The following is a 19,172-nucleotide window of genomic DNA, read 5'->3' as shown; positions in this document are numbered from 1 at the left end:
AAAACTGGTGGAACAATGGATACTGAGAAACGTAATCAGTTTTTGATTCACCGTGGCACACCTTCAGGAAAATCGCAAAGAAATGAATGGAACTTTGCAGATGGAACACTTACAGTGTTAGATCGTTCCACCCACGGCTCTGGTCTCAACAGAACTGAAGCTGTGTGAAGCTCTGTCTGGTCACTTGGACAGCAAGAAGAACAAAAAGCAGCGAAAGGCAGAGTGGTGGCAGCACTGAGCACAGTGCACCTGACAGCATGCCAGTTCATCGCGCACACACAATGTGGGATATTATTCTAAACGCAAGTCTGATCTTGGACAGCATGCCTTGCCGTCGTAGGGCACATAATCACAATCACAATCGATGTTAACACCTGTTCACCTAATCATACGTTTTTAGAGACTTAGGGAGTTTCTTTAACCGGTTTTCGCTGGGCTGTGTGGAGGAACCTGACATAAAGTAATGGGAGGATTATAAGTGATATATGTCACGCTGGTATGGAAAACACTGAGCATAAATAAGGTGGTTGGAGTCTCGCAACACATTTGTCTCAAACCCTGACATCTGGGGCGTTAAAATCCCGCTTCTATGGACCTTGCATTGGATCTTCGATATTCCCCCCATGTAGTGTGGGATTCCTCCCACAGTCAAACGACATGCATTAGGCCACTTGTGGTCGTTTGAAAGAATATGTTAAAATAAGTATAGTTTTAAAAATAATTGCACGCCTTATTCTTTCCATCGTGTATTGAAGATCCTGCACGCGGTTTATTCCGTGTTGTATCTTTAAGAAAAGATATGTATCGTCGTTTAAAATTAGGCTCCACCTCCACTTTCACTCTCTTTCGGTTTGATCTGCCCAGCAGTACAAGTAATGGCTGGAATGGGGGCTTCAATGGAAACTCCGGCTGACGTTCCGTCCCCGAAGTGCCCCGTGTGTGGCCATAACTGTAGGGAGCCCAGCACGCTCAGGTGCGGGCACCGTTTCTGTAAAGACTGCATCCAGGAGTTATGGAGCTGCTCCCCGACGGGCCCCTACTACTGTCCGGAGTGCAGGGACGAGTACAGGAAGCTACCCGCGTTTGCGATCGAGGACGAGGATCCGCAGCGCAACGTTACAGGTACTTATACATAGGAACGGGGGCACATTTAAACTGCTCTCCTTTTGGCTATATATCAACTTACCATTACATCCCGAAGTTAATTGTTCCGTTGGAACATTTGCTTAAGGATTCAATTATTTTTGTCACTCGCAAAGGTATTGTATAGAGTCAGACTATAACTTGCATTAAGGAAATTAGAGGTGGTGAACTCCGCCTTAATAAAAACAGTAATAGCAATAAAATAATGAAACAGTATAAGAGGTAACGATTTACTTGAGGGGACACAAATTATTCTATTACTTATGTATTAATTGACCACGTACTAAGTTTTAGTTACATACTGATCTCATGTTAACTCATCATTAATGAATCGTGACGCATGTTTTATCACGCATTTACTAAATTATTTGTTACTGTATCTAATTCCGTAAACCTTTCTGAACTACTCAAGGAACCACTGAAGGTAGTACTATAGGAACAAGTAATGAATAACACATGTGAAATACTGATTTCATGTTTGTTCATCATTAATGAACCATGATGAATCTTTTGTCTCAAGTAGTGACTATATTTGTTCATAATTTGTTCATGTACTTAGTGAGTTATTACTAAGCATTAGTGGCTGCTTAAGTAAATTGTTACCGAAAAAGATAATAAATGTTATAAATAAGCAGCAGAAAGTTATACAGAAAAAGAAAGGAAAAAAGAAAAATACAGTTGTGCAGCATAAGTGCATGGATATATAACTGGAGGAAGTATTATATGGTTGTAGAGGTATAGGAAGATATTTATAATCTAGTAAAAGCAAAATATATATTTTCTTTAATAGAATTGAGATTATCAGGAAAATGGCAATTACATTTGATGGTAAGATTGCCATCTGTAGTTATAGAAAATTGTACAGTCACTATGCTTGCTTTGTGTTTCTGATGGTATATTTCTTCTTTTTTCTTGTTCATTTGCTGGACCAAACTGAAGAACGGCCATTTGAATCTTCAGCCTCTCCTGCCAGCTCAGCCACCCCCAGTGGCCCCACAGTGATCTGCCATTACTGCCCCGCCACTGCCAAGGGGCGACCCGCGGCCATGACCTGCCTGGTGTGCGGGGCCTCCATGTGTGTGGAGCATCTCCAGCCGCACCTGGAGTCGCCCGTCTTCCAGAGCCACCCGCTGGTGGAACCTCTGGCGGACATTTCCCAGTGGCGCTGCCAGGAGCACCAGGAGATGAACAAAATCTTCTGCCGTGATTGCGGCACCTGCGTGTGCACCGTGTGCACCGTGATCGGGGCCCACCGCGGCCATACCTGCATCGGTGTCTCTGAGGCGGAGAAGGAGCTGAGGGTAGGTCAAGATGGAAGGGAAGGACTTGGATACATGAGGTGCTGGGTCTCAGGCTAATGGCTGCCACGCTGGCCTCTGTGCTGTGTTGCCATGTCAGTGGTCCATGGCCCACGCTGACTCTCCTAGAAAACTGCTTTTGCTGGCACCTCCATTCCTCCTGTCTCCTCATCAGTGCGAACGTTCCTCCTTCTCCTCCAAAGCCCTGGTCTTGCTTCTCTTCCATGCTCTAAGGTATGGACCTTCTGCCTTACTTGCTCCCTTTCCTGCTATGTCGGCACTGCTTCGTGTCTGGTGATACGACATGTGGTCACACCAGCAGCTTGACACACTCTGTTGGCAGACAATAACAGGCTCTCTTTGGCTGTAGTTTATTTCTGGTACTGTCATCTCCTTGTTTATTTTATGAATAGCGCAATATTATTTGCAGAAATGTTACATATCGAGATATCGTGCAGCCCAACTATCTGTCTTAATATCTGTTTTAGTGAATATGCTTCCACCTCCACTTTCAGGAGAAGTTGAAAAGTCAGCTGAAGAAAGCGCAGGAACAGGAGATAGCAGTGCAAGACATCGTTGATTTGCTCACAGAGAAGAAGGAGGGTGTTCAGGTAAGCAGGAAGGGACCTGGATGAAGGGGCTGATTGTGATAGTGGGATTGTACTGTCCTTTTTTTTGGTGCCCATCATTTTATGTAATTTTTATTGTCTATTTGGCACGAGTCTGAAGGATACGCATAAGGATTTCAATGTGCATACATGGCGATGCGACGATGGTGAGGATAGTGATGAAAATGATAATTGGTGCTGTGCGTCTCCTTTGGTCCATCAGCTGCTTCTGGGCAGCACCAGAAGCAGGGTGCAGGAGCAGTACGCGGCCATGCGAGAAGCTCTAGAGCTGGAGGAGCTGCAGGCCATGCAGAGCTTGAACCGGGAGGAGAGCTGGGTGATGGGCTGCATCGGGCATCAGCTGAGGCTCCAGACGGACCTCCTGAAGGGCGTTCAGCTTGCTGCGAGCAGACTGGAAAAGCTGATGGATGACAAGGAAAGGTCCCGCATACAAGACCAGGCATTCATCACGGTAGGGAGCGGGGTGATCTAATTACAGAACAGCAGCAATGTTGTCTATGGACAAATTGGTTTCCTTTGGATGGTGAACGGAGCCACAGGGATGCAGGATAGAATGGGAAGGTTTATTGGCATCCTTGGGATGTGTCAGGAAGACAATCCCCACGTAGTACAAAAATAGCTTAAACGATAAATGTGAGAACTGTGTGATTGCTGCCGATTGCTCCTTTAACAAATGCACTTCACTTATACTATTAAAGTTTTTTTTTAAGGAGAATTGAGGGGTTTCAGTGTCACATGGTTCTTTAAACTGTGCCTGATTATCAACATACAGTTAAATCACTACATATAACAATTTTACATTATCTTTGGTTTCCAACAGGAGTACAACAAGATAACAAAAAGGTAAGACAATGTATATTTTAATCGATGGCTTATTGGCTGCCCACAAAATGTGAAGTAAATCACTCATAACTCTTAACACTCAAAGAATAAGATACTACTGTTATGGTGATACTCAAAGAGGAATAATTCAGTTTTATTGTGCAGCAGGTAGGACTGACCGCCCCAATGTGACGTCATTCTGCTTAATATGTATTCGCAGTGTTGAAATGACATCCCATCTGTGCTGCTGTCTGCCTGTGGATTCTAGAATAGACTCCATGCTGCTTAAAAAATACATTTACTCCATTATTTCTGGTAGAGTCACGTTACACTATTTTCAGCAAAGAAATCATTCCCTAGATGTTTTTTCCAGAACACCGATCGGGAGGATACAGTTTGAGGTAGCGCTTATGATGTCTGCGGATCACACATTTATTATATATTCAGGGAAATCAACAATAAACCATTGAATACCAGCTACATATTTTTGAATCCACCATGAATTTTAAATGAAAAAATTGAGCCCAGATGACTTTTTCAATAGAATTTTGTTGCTTTCAACCTTCATCCTTAAAAAACACCTGTTATAAGAAACATTCTGCGGTGTTTTGCCACGAGACATTTTCGCTTTGTGGTCCGTTCCCAGCCTGAGCGGAGCCCCCGGCCCGGCAGAGGACTCCGAGCCTGACGGAGTGGACCGGCACCGGCTGCAGCAGTTACAGGGCTGGGCGGCGCAGAGGCTCGGCCAGGTGACCCTGTCGATGCCCAACAGGGATGCTCTGCGTCTGCTCTGTGAGACCACTTGTTATTTCAGCTATTTCTCATTTATCTCATCATTGCATATATTTATCATTCATTTGTCTACTTTGCAAGGTGGTTTTCATAATGTGTCACCGATGAGGGTTTATAAATACAAATATAAATACATTTAATACACACCTTGTAGTATTGAACTTGTTATGTATTTGTGTTATTTATTTCTTTATCATTATGCACGCTCACACACACACACATATAAAATTCTTTCTGGTTCTAATCTATATGAATAGTTATTTACTGAATCTGCCTCATGCCCACATATACAGACACAACATTAATCTTTCTTTTTTGATAAGGTCTTTTCAAATACCCATTGAAATTCTTATCTACTCTAATGTATTTAGCCGTATCTCGTGTTACAGCCATTTCTCCTCTATATTTAACATTTATACCATAAATACTTACCTCTCCAACACCTAACCATGAATCTACTGAGCCTTGTTTTGTCCTGTTAAATGTTACATTACTGACTGTATGGCTTGAATAGTAAGTCATTTCTAAGCGATGCTGTAGGGTTTTCACAGAACATGGCCCCAGAACACTAATCCAGATTACTGACCTTTACTTTTTTCACTCATGAATCTGATTGGATGACTGCATCTGCCACGTTGTGCTGAGTTTTTGCTCCCTCATACATGCGTTTCCTTTCACAGATGGGACCATTCCGTCTCTGAACCCAGATACAGCTCATCCGAAACTGGTGCTGTCTGAGAAGAACAGGACGGTGACGTACAGCGAGGAGCCGCAGCCGTACCCCGAACTCGCGGCCCGCTTTAGCGTCTTCCCGCAGGTGCTGGGCAGCCGGTGTCACGAAGCGGGCCGTGTGTACTGGGAGGTTGAGGTCTCCAGCGAGGGCCGCTGGAAGGTGGGAGTTTGCGAGGCCCTGATCGAGCGGAAGGGATCCGACAACAGCAGCCGACTGGGATACAACCCCCACTCCTGGTGTCTGTTTGGGGAGCGGAATAAGGTGGAGGTCCTGCACGACACGGAGTCTACCCCCCTCGGGGTCAGCACTCCCCAGAGGGTCGGGCTTTTCCTGGATCTGGAAGCGGGCTCCCTGTCCTTCTACAGTGTCGCCGAGGGTGGTGACCTAACCCTACTGCACAGCTCCCAGCACTCGTTCACCCAGCCGCTCTACCCCGCGCTGGCGGTCTCCAAGACACAGCTCAGCTTCTGCAATCTGTTCCAGCCGACTGATGACGACTAGAAGCCAAGGCTGCACTAAGGCAAAAACTGCGAAGCCGCGGCTGCATTTTGTGTCACGCAAACTACAGAACATTTGGAAAAGGGATATGAGGTGAAATAATTTTGAGGGCAATACTGTGTTGTTTTTAATCATAATCTTCATGGTTCATTAGCTATACTATTTCTGGAGGTAAAAAGCACAAGACATATGACTTAATTACATAATTACGTAAATCATTTATGTAATTATGTAAATAATATATGACAGATTTTAGTGATTTTACATAATCCATTTAGTAAGCAAGTCACAGTAAATCTATACTTTGAAGTTTTTTCATACCTTTTTAGCTTTACACATCAAAAATGCTAATTCATCCAGTAAATTTTTTTAGGGATTTAATTTCATGTTGCTGATCTTGAATTATTGCAATAATGAACTGGACTCCTTATTTGCACTGAATGATCTGTTCCACGAGGTCATGGTTTTCATTAAAAACCTTTGAACTTCACTGAAGGAAATTTATATTATTCCTTCAAAAATACACACCAAGGCTTAATGATTATAAATAATTTTATTAGAGATAAATATGACATACAGACAGCATGATACTCACTGATGAGATGAACCGTCTAGGCTCACTATCAATACAATGGCTTTCTGCCACTGACAGACACCAAGAATAAAGGAAGGAGGATTTCGGAGCTGAAATCCAGCATAATGTTACAGGACGGCCGTAGCCGGATTTCACCTAAAAAGGGACGTCTGTGTGTGAAAGTATATGCACAGACAGGAATGTGTATGTAATGGTCGTGTTACATATGGTATCACTACACCCTGTTTAAGCAGAGATTTTATTTCGGACATACTGACCTAGTGTAGCTCACTCAAATTAAATATTTTTCAACGCACACAAACATTAAGTCCTTAGTAGTGATTGCACTGCAATTCTTAATTAGAAATAATTATTGCTTCAGCAAACACTGTGACCAGTCCTACAGCACTTCAGTGGTTCTGAAATCTGTATGGTACAGTTAAAAGTGCACTCTGTCATTAAAAGCTCAATAAAGAGAAATATAGTTTTCCAGGAAAGGAAACGTAGACGGCTTATTTATAAATTATACTGCGGTTAAATATTTTATGGCTTTGAGAATAAAATTTTAAATGCCTTTTAATGATAAGTAAAGTAGCCTTAAATCAAGAAAAATGTAACTAATGTTATAACTGTCACTGTCCATATTTTGTAATTCAGGTCCACAGAGTTGTTCTGGTTTAACCTCTAATCCAGTTCTGATAATCTTGCAGGGAATGCAAAGAGCTACGTTTATGTTCATTGGCTGAATGCACCAATCATTATTGACTAAAATTTTGAAAATAAAAAGTGAAACAAACGATGGGCAAAAATATCCTGATGCCAGGACATTGCAGTTGGAAAGTTCTACATTCCATGAGAGAAGCTTTCAGAAAAGGCTGGCGGCAGTGATGTCATCATTCCTTTGCATTATGGGTACAGGAAACCGTAACCCTTTCATTTGGTCACAGCATGGATAGCATGTGCCAGGTAGCCAATGTTTTCTGAGGTGACACCTGCCATGGAGATACGACCGTCCTTCGTCATATAAATGGAGAATTCCTTAGTCAGCCGCTCCACCTGTGTGAAGCCACATCACCCCCAGTGAGTTTCACTCCATTTTTGAGATGTAGCGATTTAATAATTTGGATATTAACATAGATCTTAATGATGCTCCCTTCCCCACCATAAACAGCCGCACCATGGCCATACCTGGTTCGGCTTGAGGCCCGTGAAGCAGAACATGCCAATCTGGTCGGTGACATGCTGCCAGTTTTTGGTGGAGCCCTCCTTTCTGAGCTTAGCTACCAGCTGCTCCCTCATCTGGATGATGCGGTTGGCCATAGTGTGCACCTCTGCCAGCCTGGAGGTGAGGGAGAGGTCCGAAGCAGACGAAGGAGGTGATCATTTAAGTCATAATTAAAAAAATTAAAGGGAAGAACACTCCTAGCCCCGCCCACACGGCAATCTACCAATCACCTAAAGGTGGGTTACTATTCAACATGTGACTCTGCGTCCACCAATAAGAGAGTGGGCAGGCTGAGTGGTGGAGATTGCCATGGGGTTTTGCTCACCACTCCTTGCGTAGCTCAGGGGTGTTCAGAATGGTGGCGGCGATGCGGGGCCCGTTCATGGGCGGGTTCGAGTAGATGGGCCGGATGAGGATCTTCAGCTGCGACTCCACGCGCTTGGCCTCCTCAGCATCCCTGCACACCACAGTGAGCCCGCCCACACGCTCTCCTGTCACATGGGGCCGACGAACACTCTCCATTAGAGCATCACATACAGAAAAAGAAGCGAAAGCCGTGTGCAGATCCCATCTCTGTTCTGTGCGTGTGGGCTTGGTGCATCTTCAGGGGCGGGGCCACCGCAGCACCAAACCCAGCTAAAAGCTGACTGGCTCCTGCAGTGCCCCCCCCCCCCCCAGTCACTCACTAATTCAAAACATACCTCTGGCTAATGATAAGGTTGGCCTCTCTGTATGAATTATAGCTTCCCTTATGGCCCCCCACCTTAAAAAAAATCCTAGGGTGAATCTCAATACCAATAATGCAAAGACTGTACTTGTGGTCTTGACAAGACCGGTCTTGCTAACTTGCCTTCCAAGAACGAACTTGGGCCATAATGAATCATGGGATTGGTCTCGTTTGGCAAGGATGCAATCGATGTGTCCTTGATATTTGGGGCAAGAGCGACATCCAGGGATGTTTACCATCCTCTCTACTTGTGTTCTTGGTATTCGGCACTGGAAGATGACATAAAACGGGCACAAGCACGGGAACAAGTACTCATATTGAGATTCACCCCTAGAATTGCCCCTGTATGTGTGTTTCTTCCAGGTACTCCCACAGTCCATAGACATCCAGGTAATCTAACTGGCATCTACAGGTTGCCCATAATGTATGACTGTGTGGGTGATTGTGTATGTTTATGTGAAATCTGTAAATTCTACATGAGGCTGGCTCTGTGTTTCAAAGTGCTGTAAATATGGATATATCGTGTGATATGTGATGTCCGAATCTCAGAGAAAAGGTGCTTGTGATTAATCACTTTTAAATCGTAAAACAGTGCAGCCTAGATAGCAGAGAGGTCAGGAGAAGCTGTTTGTGATGCTGCAGGAACAAAACGTCTCAGCTCTATAGCAAAGGATATGAATAAAAGAATTATAGGGACGTCTGTGGCAGCTGCTTGCGTAAAGACCGTCCTCACCGTACAGGCCCATGTTCTTGGCAAAGGACTGCGCCAGTAGGATGTTGTGGCCTTGCCCGATGAAGTAGCGCACGGCCCAGGCATCGCGGTCGGTGTCCCCGCTGGCAAAGCCCTGGTACGCCATGTCGAAGAAGACCAGCAGGTTCCTTTGCTGAAAAAGATCAGAAAAACCAAGACGATGTCGTCTTATTGTCGGAAAAAAAAATAAACAAGACATATTCCATGTAGATTTATTGACCAAAAAGGAAAGTGGTAATTTTTTAATAATGCCTGTTTTTTTATTAATACTTTGTTATTAATACTTTACTAATACTTCAGGGGGCAGTGTATTGCTCCTCAGGTTAGGATACTGTGTTCAAATCCCAGGCAGAGTGATTCCATCACTGGGCCCTTCATCAATTACTTTAGGGACTGTACCTTCTCAACTGCATGTCATTTTTGATAAAAGTCTACCAAATAAATAAAAATGTAAACATCCTTCCATCCGATAAATTCTTTAGGTCTTTTTGTTACGCCAAACACAAAGCCAGACCCACAAGGTTTATCAGGAACCTGTGCACCCCATAGGAGCAGGGTGGTAGCGAGATTGTTTTGCTTGTGTTACACCTGACCTTCACCAGGGCAGCAATCTCCTTCCACTGCTCGGGCCGGGGATCCACCCCTGTGGGATTGTGGGCACAGGCGTGCAGCACGATGATGCTTTTCTGCGGGATTTTCTGACAAGTGAAGAGTAATGGTCAGAAACCATAAACACCTAGTCACGAAATTGCTGCTGCAATATGAGACCCATCTCTGATCTCGCTTCATCACAGGAAAAACCATGAGGCATCCCATAATAAGAGCCTCAACTGCCACCATGACCCCCAGATCTGTGGCCGTCTCACCAAAATGTCGTCGAGGGCTCCCTTAAAGTCAAAGCCACACGTTTTTGGATCATAGTAACTGTACGCCTTCAGCTGAAAGCCTGCATCTCTGAATATGGGGGTGTGGTTCCCCCAGGAGGGCTTGGGCAGGTAAACATCACTGGTCGCAGTGTGGAAGCGGGACTAGAAGGGAGAACAGCCAGCCTGTAAGTTGCATGTCTTTGCTGACAAATGAATTTTGAAAGTGAACTTGAGATAAAATGAAATGGACATACCAGAAAGTTGGCCCCAACTCTCAATGACCCTGTTCCAGAAATGCTTTGGACAGTAACGCTCTAAATTGAACACGAGAAGGGTCAAAGGTCAGATGAGAGATGAGACAATGAGTATACTGTACTCAGGCAGGCATATAGTAGGGCATACTGTCATAGTAGCAGCAGACTTACCCTACCACTCTTGAGGACCTCGCTATCAGGACCCAAAGCCAGCTCTGCGCAGGCTTTGCTGAAGTCTCCAAGACCTCCAATGGGGAGATACTCTTTGTCCAGCTGCTTTGCTGCAATCTGAGCCTCAGCCTTAGTGAGAGAAGCAAAGTTCGTGGAAAGATTCTGATAATATCCATTTAAATGTCATGCCAGCAAATGCAATGAAGACAGAATAGCATGCATTACCTGAATATGAACGTAGAAACATAAAGACGTACAGATCCATTGACAGAAAAGCAGTATTCATGAGATATGTAATTATAACAACGAACAAAAGTACTACCTTCACACTCAAAGGCAATATCTGCATATACAAAAATCGGAAAACTTCATTCATGACCTGTTGTCTAGGTTCTGTTCAAAAATGTGCAAGTTACACGCCATATAAAGCCTGACTGTTTCCCACAGAAATCCAGGTGTTAAAATGCCGAAACGTCATTTAACAGATTCAGACAATCTTGGAATGAGCTGCTCTTGGAATGATCCAAACTCCAGTCAACATCTGTAGTCCAAGCACACACACACCCGCTCGCACACACACACACACACACACCCGCTCACACACACACACCCACTCGCACATGTAGGGTAAACATATCCTTATGGGGACCACTCATTCATTTCAATGGGAAAAATGCTAACGCTAACTATGACAACCTTAACCCCTACCCTACCCTAACCATAACCATAAGTAACCTAACAAAATACAAGAGTTTTTGCATTTTTAGTTTTTTCATAGCAGTCACCGATTTTTATAAAATAGAGTTTTCCCTTATGGGGACCAGGAAACCGGTCCCCATAAGGGAAAAAAACCGGATATTTATCACATTTTGGGGACATTATGTCCCCATAAGGGTAGGTAAACCTGTTCGCACACACACACACACACACACACACACACACACACCTTGCGGACGCAACTGAGGATGTAGGGTTTGCCCTGGTCATCTCGATAAGCTCCCACACCAAGGTTCATCTTCTTGGGGTTTGTATCCCGCTTGAAAGCTTCTGTGACGCCCAGGATTGGGTCAGGGGGACCCATCTGCACCCCAGACCACCAAGTGCTGAGATACAACAGCAAGCAAGAGGAGCGACAAGACATTAAGGTAGATGTAACATGATATGACATGTGAAAAGGTAAACAACATAAAGAACAATTCTTTATCTTAACATTCATAACTAATTGTAATCAGGCCTTGTATATTTTAAACAGTAGTTAATGTAATTAATCTGTGTTAATTTCAATTACAATATTCTTGTCTCCACACATAAACCATGATGCATGTCATAAATGGTCATAATAAGGAATATTTGTAAAATCTTATAAAATAATTATTTTAACTCTATTAAGAAAATTACAATATGTTCTGGTAGAAACAACAGTGTAGTACATAACACGCTTTCTTACTCTGAACCACTGACACATATTATTAATAGCAGTAATGCCCTTTTGCCAGTACTTGCCCTTTGAACTGGCAGGACTTTGACTTCTGCCATACTTCAGTCTGACATAAAACTAACCAATAAGAAACAGAGGGTCCGTACGGATCGGCCAATCACAGTTAAGCTTCCCGAAAGCCGCAGTGTTCGAGGATCAATGAACCATCAAGCGTACAGCAAATAGTGCTTTCAGAGACCTTTAGACCAGATACGAAAGACACAAAAAGCGATGCAAATAATCTATTTTTATCACCAGCGTCCTTGGAGAATGTTATTTTCGCAGCGCTGAAAACCGCCATATGATAAGCAAAAGGTAATTGAAGTCCGAAGTCGTTTTCAGCTTTTTCTGTTAAAATGTACATACGACAGGTTTACTTATAATTAGAATATTTTCTTATTATTATAAAATATAGAACACTAATTAAGAAGTAAAACGGTATATTTAAGAATATGATGAAGCAGTGAGCAACCTCTTTTAATGCTGAAACAAAGTTTTAGAGAACAGTTATAACTGACTACGAACTAAAAATTGTTAATGCAATTTCAAGGACTGAAACATATAGATAGGAATAGATAACTAAATTATCACATTAATTTGGCGGACTTTAATCACTTTACCCAGTGCAGACGCAAAAGTAGAATGCCTTTACCTGGCACGCAGGGGGGACCCTCCGAAGGGAGGGGAATAAAGCCCGACGCTTGAAATGCGTCCGCAAGATTTCAGCATGGCCATCATCAATGGGGAGACGCTGCCAATGTGTGAAAAGAGACCACCTGTCATCCAGGCAGGCAAAGAATCTCAACCGTACCTTTAAAAGATTATGTAACTCATATGAGTGCGCGGTCTTCCTACAGCGCCACCTCTGGAATACGGCTCGCGGGCCAATAGCGGAGGCAGAAATCATAGCGCGTGTGGGCCGGTGGGAAGTTCCGTGAGCCGGTCCGTAACAGTTCACCCGGCGGCAAAATTCGCACTACATGCTCAGTTACATATTTTTTATTTTTTAGATAACCGTTGCTGAAGCTTCCGTAAAGCGCCCCATGGACTTTTACCGGTACTGCATATTACAGACTTTCCCACTGAACCAAATATTTCAAATGAATTTAAATAGAATGGTTAGTGCCAGGATCAAAGGTCACGAATCAGAGAACATCTAGGAAGAGAAAACAAATACACACACAAAGGGAAATTTGGAGGCAAAAGGTCACCAGCATGTCTTCAGACTGTGGCCAAAAGCAGAGTATACTCATTAAACACAGTGTGAACATGCAAATGACAGCCGCTGGGACTGGATTCGAACCCACAGCCTTGGAGGTGTGAGAATGACATGGTACCCCTACAGCCACCATATTCATGCAGGCTTTGGGGGGGGAGGTCCTAATTAACACCTGTAATATTTATAATATTCTGTAACTTAACAGTAAATATGTACATCCTGAAATACCATGACATAATTTCTGAAAAGAGAATATTATTTAAAATGGACAGAAACCAAAAACACCCAGTCACTATATGGCTACCAATAGCTGAGCACTACTTGCATTAAAAACACATTTAATACTGGTCCAGTATTATAAGCATATATATATTGAGAACTAGTGTGAAATACTGCTGTTTAACCACTTGGAGATGCTGTTGTACTTTTGATAAAACTGTTTTCTCTGCGTTGCGTTACTGTTGAACAAGAACTCTAAGCCAGTCTGACCACTCCTATACAATAATTTTCAGGTTTACCTTTAAAATACACATTTATACACTTATGATATGTGTCTATGAGTTTAGCCATTTGAAAGTGGTTTGTGTTTACTGAGTGTGTTTCAACTGATTATTTCTCCTTTGGTGGAGGTATACTGGTTACCTGAAAAATGAGGTGCGTGTTTTTCATTGATTGTAGCTAATTTCTGTGTGTTTTACCAGTGGCTGGTAAAATTACTATTCCCAGGAAAAAAAAACAATACAGTATGGGAAGGTGGATTAGGGAATCCCACTAATTCCTTAATTCTTCCACCAGAGGGAGCCAGAAGTTACTATTCTGCTGACATAAAGGAAAGTCGAGCAATGCAATAACAAAACGCATACTGTCGAGTAATGTGCATTCATAAGACAACGATCTGCAGAGGAGAAAAATCTATTGATTGATTTATTATTACCAGCTTTCCAGTCACTTTCATCCAAAAGGCTTTGTATTTTTACACCAGAATCAATACCATAATGTGTATTACTGAAATGATCTGGTGCCTTGCTCAGTAGGCTAAGTTGTGTCATAAGGCGCATAGACAAAGTCTCTCACTGGAAGCGTAGGCAGTAAGGTACCAGTGCCGCTGTTTACAGGGCTGCCAACTCTCACGCATCTGGCGTGACACTCATGCTCACACAAGAGATCTTACGGCAAATTTATATTATTCCATTATGAACCTACAATTAATAATGATAATTTACTGATCCCCGTGGGGAAAGACTCTTTACGCCTCTCCCAACTTGCTCTGGGAAAGCAAGCTGGCCGCGAAGGGCATCCACCCAGGGAGCTGGGGGTTAAGGGCCTCGCTCAAGGACCCGCAGATGTGCTGAGGCGGGGTTTGAATCGGCAACCTTCTGATCACAGGCACAGAGGCTTAGCCCACTGAGCCACACACACGCAAAACTGCTGGGGTAGTTTGCAAACCCTGCAAACTATTTACAAGGTAATACATGTAAATGCGTGTGCGGACTTATCTCGAATTGAAAATCTCTCTTCCCAGCTGACCAAAGTTAGGAATGATTTATTTACGGATGGATTTCGTTTTATTAATAATCACACTTTAGCCTTCAGATACTAGTTAATAGTTCTGTTTCTTTATTTAGCCCAAGCTGGAGTCTATAGCGATAAGAACTACCCCATTAAACTTGTGGATGATTCAGATCAAAGTGAATCATGGCTAAAACTGAGCAATGCAGCCAAAGAACCTTGAAACCTCCAAGGCTGCAAGTCTAAAGGACAGGAATTACTCTTTGTGCTCGTAGTTCCCCAGGGCCATGTTATTACTGCCTAATTTAATTTTAATCAATAAAAGAACTTTGTCTTATGTAGCTTAGGGTTCCTCGGAACAGGGCAGATATAATTAACATATTGAAAGGTCAGACTCATTTCCTCATTATCACTTCTGGGTATTTCCTCTGTATTTAATCCAATTTAAGTCGCGCATACCTTCAAAATATTTAAAGAACGTACTGCTTTGTATTCATCGTCGTTCTTTTTTTCACTTCAGAATTACCATGTTGATCAAATCGTAACATAAAAGACTATGTGGTGAATAATGCACTATTAGCCTTGGACGCGAACTACCCCTTTCTCTCCTTTTATGTTCCGGCTCCTCCTCAATTATCCGGTCTTAATAAAGCCAGCGCTGCCGGTCACTCATTTCTGTCCTGCTGTGTAAATATAATGTAAAATGCTTTTCCACGCTTCCAGAGCAGTTATCGCTGTGGTTCATGTGTTTTTCACAAGCAGTGCTTCCCTGCGGCTTCACTCTGAACTCATCCGGAGCTGCTGGTCCATTTACCGGTTGAACAGCAACGCTGCAGATTAAATTTGTCTGCAGCATGATGTTAGTCCCGTCCGCTGTGCTTAGCTAAACCCGGCTGGAGGAACGACTCAGGGCAACAGGAATTAGCAAAGGTCACACATTCTGTTGGCTTTTTGAAACCTGTAAAGCTAAACAAAATCATTGCCATAGCTAATTATGGCATAATAAAATAATATTGCTATTCCAGGCCTGTGTTTAAATACTAGAAGTAATTTAAATAAGTAATATAATTGCACATTAAAACATATATTGTAAAGATGGAGACAAGGGTGCAGTGCCAAGGTAACCAAGGAAACCATGCTTTAATCACAATACATGTATCCAAAATACAGTCCGGAACCCGGGTCAGAGACAGCCTAAAGTCAAAAACCAGAACAGAACAAAGACACAAAAACAGAATCCAAGAATCTAAGTTGGAAAACAAAGGTTGATATACACAGGTCAATTAACCAACATAATCGTACTAGGAATGCTTGTTAGGGAGCAAACTCACTATTACCATAAAAGCTGATTGGCACATTTATAAACATACTGGGCAGTTAGTTACAAGGTGATCAAGACTCCAGTGAAGCTGATCAGAGAATGTTAACTTGGTTTTGGGAAGATCTTGGCTGGCTCCTGGTTCTGGTTCTGTGTTCCATTACATACCAGTATATGCTATACTTTGGTATAACTTTGGTTTCTGCTCTTGTTCTGAGGGTCTGAAGTTGTCTGTGATAATATAAGGATGTATAATGAATGATTATCGATGATACTGATTGCGATGATTGTGTCCAAATACCCATTTTCCCCGATTGTGGATATGATAGAGAAAGCTTGGGCTATCTTTCCATTTTGTACTGAAAATGGGCAAACAGTTTGGGAACAAAGTCTAGAAACACATCATTCATCATATTTGTCCTCAGTCCTTAGTTCTGAAACGTTATACATACCATTTGTCAATATTCACCTCCTCCACCTCCTCCCCTTATATACATTTCTGTGCCCAGTAGACTTTGTTTTCCTTAAAAAAAAAAAAAAAAGCTGTAGGTTGAAAAAATGTCAACAATTTGTAAATATTACTGATAGAGGTTTAACAGTCTTAATAGCATGGTTTAGTGTTTCTGAAGCGATGCAGGTACTGAGAGCCTGTGCATCCTTTTCACTCACTTGCAGAGCTGTAGTATTGTATACTTCCACACAAGATCAGAAAGGCACTAACCTTAATCTGCTCTCTGATATATGTTTGCTGCCTTAGTATAAATGGAATATTCCTGACATAGAGCTTTTGTTTATACAGTATGTGGGAGCTGTAGGCCTGCTGAGACCTCTTTTCTGTTGTTTACTGAGAGCTAATTTGTTCATTAGCTAGAGATCACACCTGCGATTGTGTGAATCCCAGGAAAACTTTGCTTGTTGAAGTTCTGAGATTAGTGGGTTAAGGTGCTTACTATGTGCTTATGGCATTTACAAAATATATCAAATATTTCTGAATAAAAAGTGAAAAGATACTCCAAGTATGATTAGTAAATCTGGCGTCCAAACCAAGATGAATTTAAGTTGGACACTTGAGTTTTGCAGCTCCTGTCCTGTACATCTGCGTTTTGCCACAACTTCTGTTTGTGCCGCATACAGTAAAGTTGCTTTAGAGTGAAATGTACGTATAACTAATAAATGTATAAATTGAGCGATCGGCACCAGGCCATTCAAAGGACTGGTTCAGTCACAAAAAAGTTCAGAAGAAGCCGTGTAAAGAGCCAGCTAACCAAAGCAGGGGAACAAGAAGAATGAAAGAACAAATAAGTCTGTGGATAGCGCAGGTGAGAGCTAAAGATTAATTTAGCCAGAAAACAATCCAGAGCGGAGTGAGACAAACACACAATATTCACACAGCACAATATTTGTGGGGTTTTTGTGGAGGGCAATAGTGCTTGTGATAACTGGCCTGAAATGGGAGGTTGGGAACTGGCAAACTGGTAGGTGCTGCTCGGAGTGTTGGATGGTGGGAGAGGCGATGTCTGAGCCTTGGGTAGTGGTGTTTGGTTGGGTGTGTGATAGTAGTGGGTGAGTTTGTGTGCATTCAACCAAATCACTCCTAATAATACAGTAAATCCGCAGCTTTTTCAGGCACGTTAATCTTGGTTTTGCTTCCATCAGATGTCAAGTTGTTGGCCTCAATATGAGAAGCACACGGCCACACACACAGTATATGTATACGTACATGCACTATGTGCTAGAAAGCATCCAGTGAAGCGGTTGAAAGAGCCCTTCCTACAGTTGTCATGGAAACTTTTAAAGTGAAATTCCAGTACAGTATTTAAAATGGTTTCCTTCCTCCCTCTTTCTCTTTTTTAGTTTCAGATGATGTGATGTCTCCCAAGGGATACCCGAGTGGATTTAATTACAGTGGAGTTTGATGTGGAGAAGCCCAGTTTAACTCTTACCTCGCTAAAATCTCACATGTGCGGAAAATTGCAGCCCTGTAGATGATCTGGTAGTAGGATATGCTGGAGTGCCAGGAAGTAACAATGGGATCACAGACCATGTAAACTGACAGGAAAATAGTACCAACCCACACGTCCTTTGCAGACTGTTTTCCATGAAATGCAAATTGTAAGAGCTGGCTTAAATGCTCTTGAACGCCTTGCCTTTTTCGCATTACAAATTCATCTACGTGAATAAGCAAATCGTGTGTTTTGAATGGTTTCTGTTTTTTTGTGCAGTGCCACATGCATCACTACAGGGGTTGCAGGGATACTCTGGCCTCTGTTTGTTTGTTGTTTATGACTCATGTTCATCATTATCTGATTTGTTATGTGAGTCTTTATTTCTCAGCTCAGGAAGTTCAGTACAAATATTATGGAACTTTTCATTCAGAAGAAGCGCAGCGTGCTGAATGGCCAGGTGGTCACCACCGTATGGCCAACCAACAGCCTGAAAAGTAAACAGTGTATAAAAATGCACACAGTACATCGCTCCCTTCCCAGGGATAATATGGATTTTTAGTTGGCAGAATGATTTGGAATCATTAGCAGCCTTCTGTTGAGGCTCTTATTATTTTTGTTGAAAGTGTGATTTTAAGATGCTTTATTTACATCTCTGCAGTAATATCTTTGCAAACAGAGTATTAGATAATCAAAATGCGTTTATCAGAGTTTTGCAACAGGAAATGGGAACAGTGTAAAGTGTTTGGAGGTCCAAGGTGCCCCAGGAAATGGCATATTTCTCATCTTCTATAGGACATACAGCAATTTGGGGAAGGACAGTTGAATATTTAATCTCTAAGTGAAGTAAAACTTTATGTTAAATTAGCCTTAAGACTGTGCTATCCACCACTCCTATATCATTTATGTTAAAAATCTATGATCTAAAGCAGTTATAAACCGGTCTGCCTGGCTGTTTGACCTCATTGTCATGTATCTGTGTTAACAGTACAGCAGCCACTTGGACTGTCTTTTCCTGTGCCTATCTAGATTTTACATACTTGACAATGAGAGCTTCATTGGAGCTTATGAAGTATTATAGTCAACGCTATAATGCTTTATAACTGTCAATAGAAGATGCTATAATGCTTTCTAAATACTTATGCTGACTGTTATAACGCATTATGGATGGCAGCTGTAGGCAAAGTGCTACCATATATATTTTATTGTCTGCTCAGCCATAG

The 19,172-nt window shown here is 42.5% G+C and overlaps 2 protein-coding genes across 4 annotated transcripts; one reads left to right on the top strand and one right to left on the bottom strand.

Annotated features, from left to right (window-relative positions):
- The first annotated feature begins 846 nt into the window (after positions 1-846).
- On the top strand, positions 847-6,405 carry LOC111851949 (E3 ubiquitin/ISG15 ligase TRIM25). The gene is made up of 7 exons (XM_023827339.2): positions 847-1,122; positions 2,083-2,444; positions 2,957-3,052; positions 3,273-3,521; positions 3,891-3,913; positions 4,539-4,684; positions 5,365-6,405. Exons 1-7 carry the CDS (start codon positions 876-878, stop codon positions 5,916-5,918), a joined length of 1,677 nt encoding a protein of 558 aa, XP_023683107.2. The 5' UTR covers positions 847-875; the 3' UTR covers positions 5,919-6,405.
- Positions 6,406-6,449: 44 nt separating this feature from the next.
- LOC111851950 (aspartate aminotransferase, mitochondrial) lies at positions 6,450-12,843 on the bottom strand. Of its 3 annotated transcripts, none has more exons than XM_023827340.2 (10): positions 12,613-12,843; positions 11,430-11,586; positions 10,484-10,612; positions 10,313-10,372; positions 10,059-10,220; positions 9,786-9,890; positions 9,175-9,325; positions 8,040-8,205; positions 7,678-7,828; positions 6,450-7,545 (listed from the first exon to the last, which is right to left on the bottom strand). In XM_023827340.2, the coding sequence occupies exons 1-10, from the start codon at positions 12,741-12,743 to the stop codon at positions 7,423-7,425; spliced, it is 1,335 nt and encodes a 444-aa protein (XP_023683108.1). In that variant the 5' UTR covers positions 12,744-12,843; the 3' UTR covers positions 6,450-7,422. The 3 variants fall into 3 exon arrangements, with proteins under 3 accessions (XP_023683108.1, XP_023683109.1, XP_072554741.1); XM_023827341.2 differs by lacking the exon at positions 12,613-12,843 and adding an exon at positions 11,931-11,979; XM_072698640.1 differs by lacking the exon at positions 12,613-12,843 and adding an exon at positions 11,882-11,922.
- Positions 12,844-19,172: the final 6,329 nt, after the last annotated feature.

Source organism: Paramormyrops kingsleyae, chromosome 13 (assembly GCF_048594095.1).
Source record: "Paramormyrops kingsleyae isolate MSU_618 chromosome 13, PKINGS_0.4, whole genome shotgun sequence".
NCBI lineage: Eukaryota > Metazoa > Chordata > Actinopteri > Osteoglossiformes > Mormyridae > Paramormyrops > Paramormyrops kingsleyae.
Note: the sequence above shows the minus strand (reverse complement) of the source record. Positions and strands in the feature narration are given on the sequence as shown.

Bases quoted from the DNA above. Each gene is read 5' to 3' on its own strand.
- LOC111851949 (XM_023827339.2), top strand. From the start codon at position 876: ATGGCTGGAATGGGGGCTTCAATGGAAACTCCGGCTGACGTTCCGTCC. The intron at 2,445-2,956 runs GTAGGTCAAGAT...CTCCACTTTCAG, and splicing joins AGGCGGAGAAGGAGCTGAGG to GAGAAGTTGAAAAGTCAGCT. The intron at 3,053-3,272 runs GTAAGCAGGAAG...TTGGTCCATCAG, and splicing joins AGAAGAAGGAGGGTGTTCAG to CTGCTTCTGGGCAGCACCAG.
- LOC111851950 (XM_023827340.2), bottom strand. From the start codon at position 12,743: ATGACAGGTGGTCTCTTTTCACACATTGGCAGCGTCTCCCCATTGATG. The intron at 11,587-12,612 runs GTAAAGGCATTC...GTTGTATCTCAG, and splicing joins GGGTCCCCCCTGCGTGCCAG to CACTTGGTGGTCTGGGGTGC. The intron at 10,221-10,312 runs GTATGTCCATTT...TCTCCCTTCTAG, and splicing joins GAGTTGGGGCCAACTTTCTG to TCCCGCTTCCACACTGCGAC.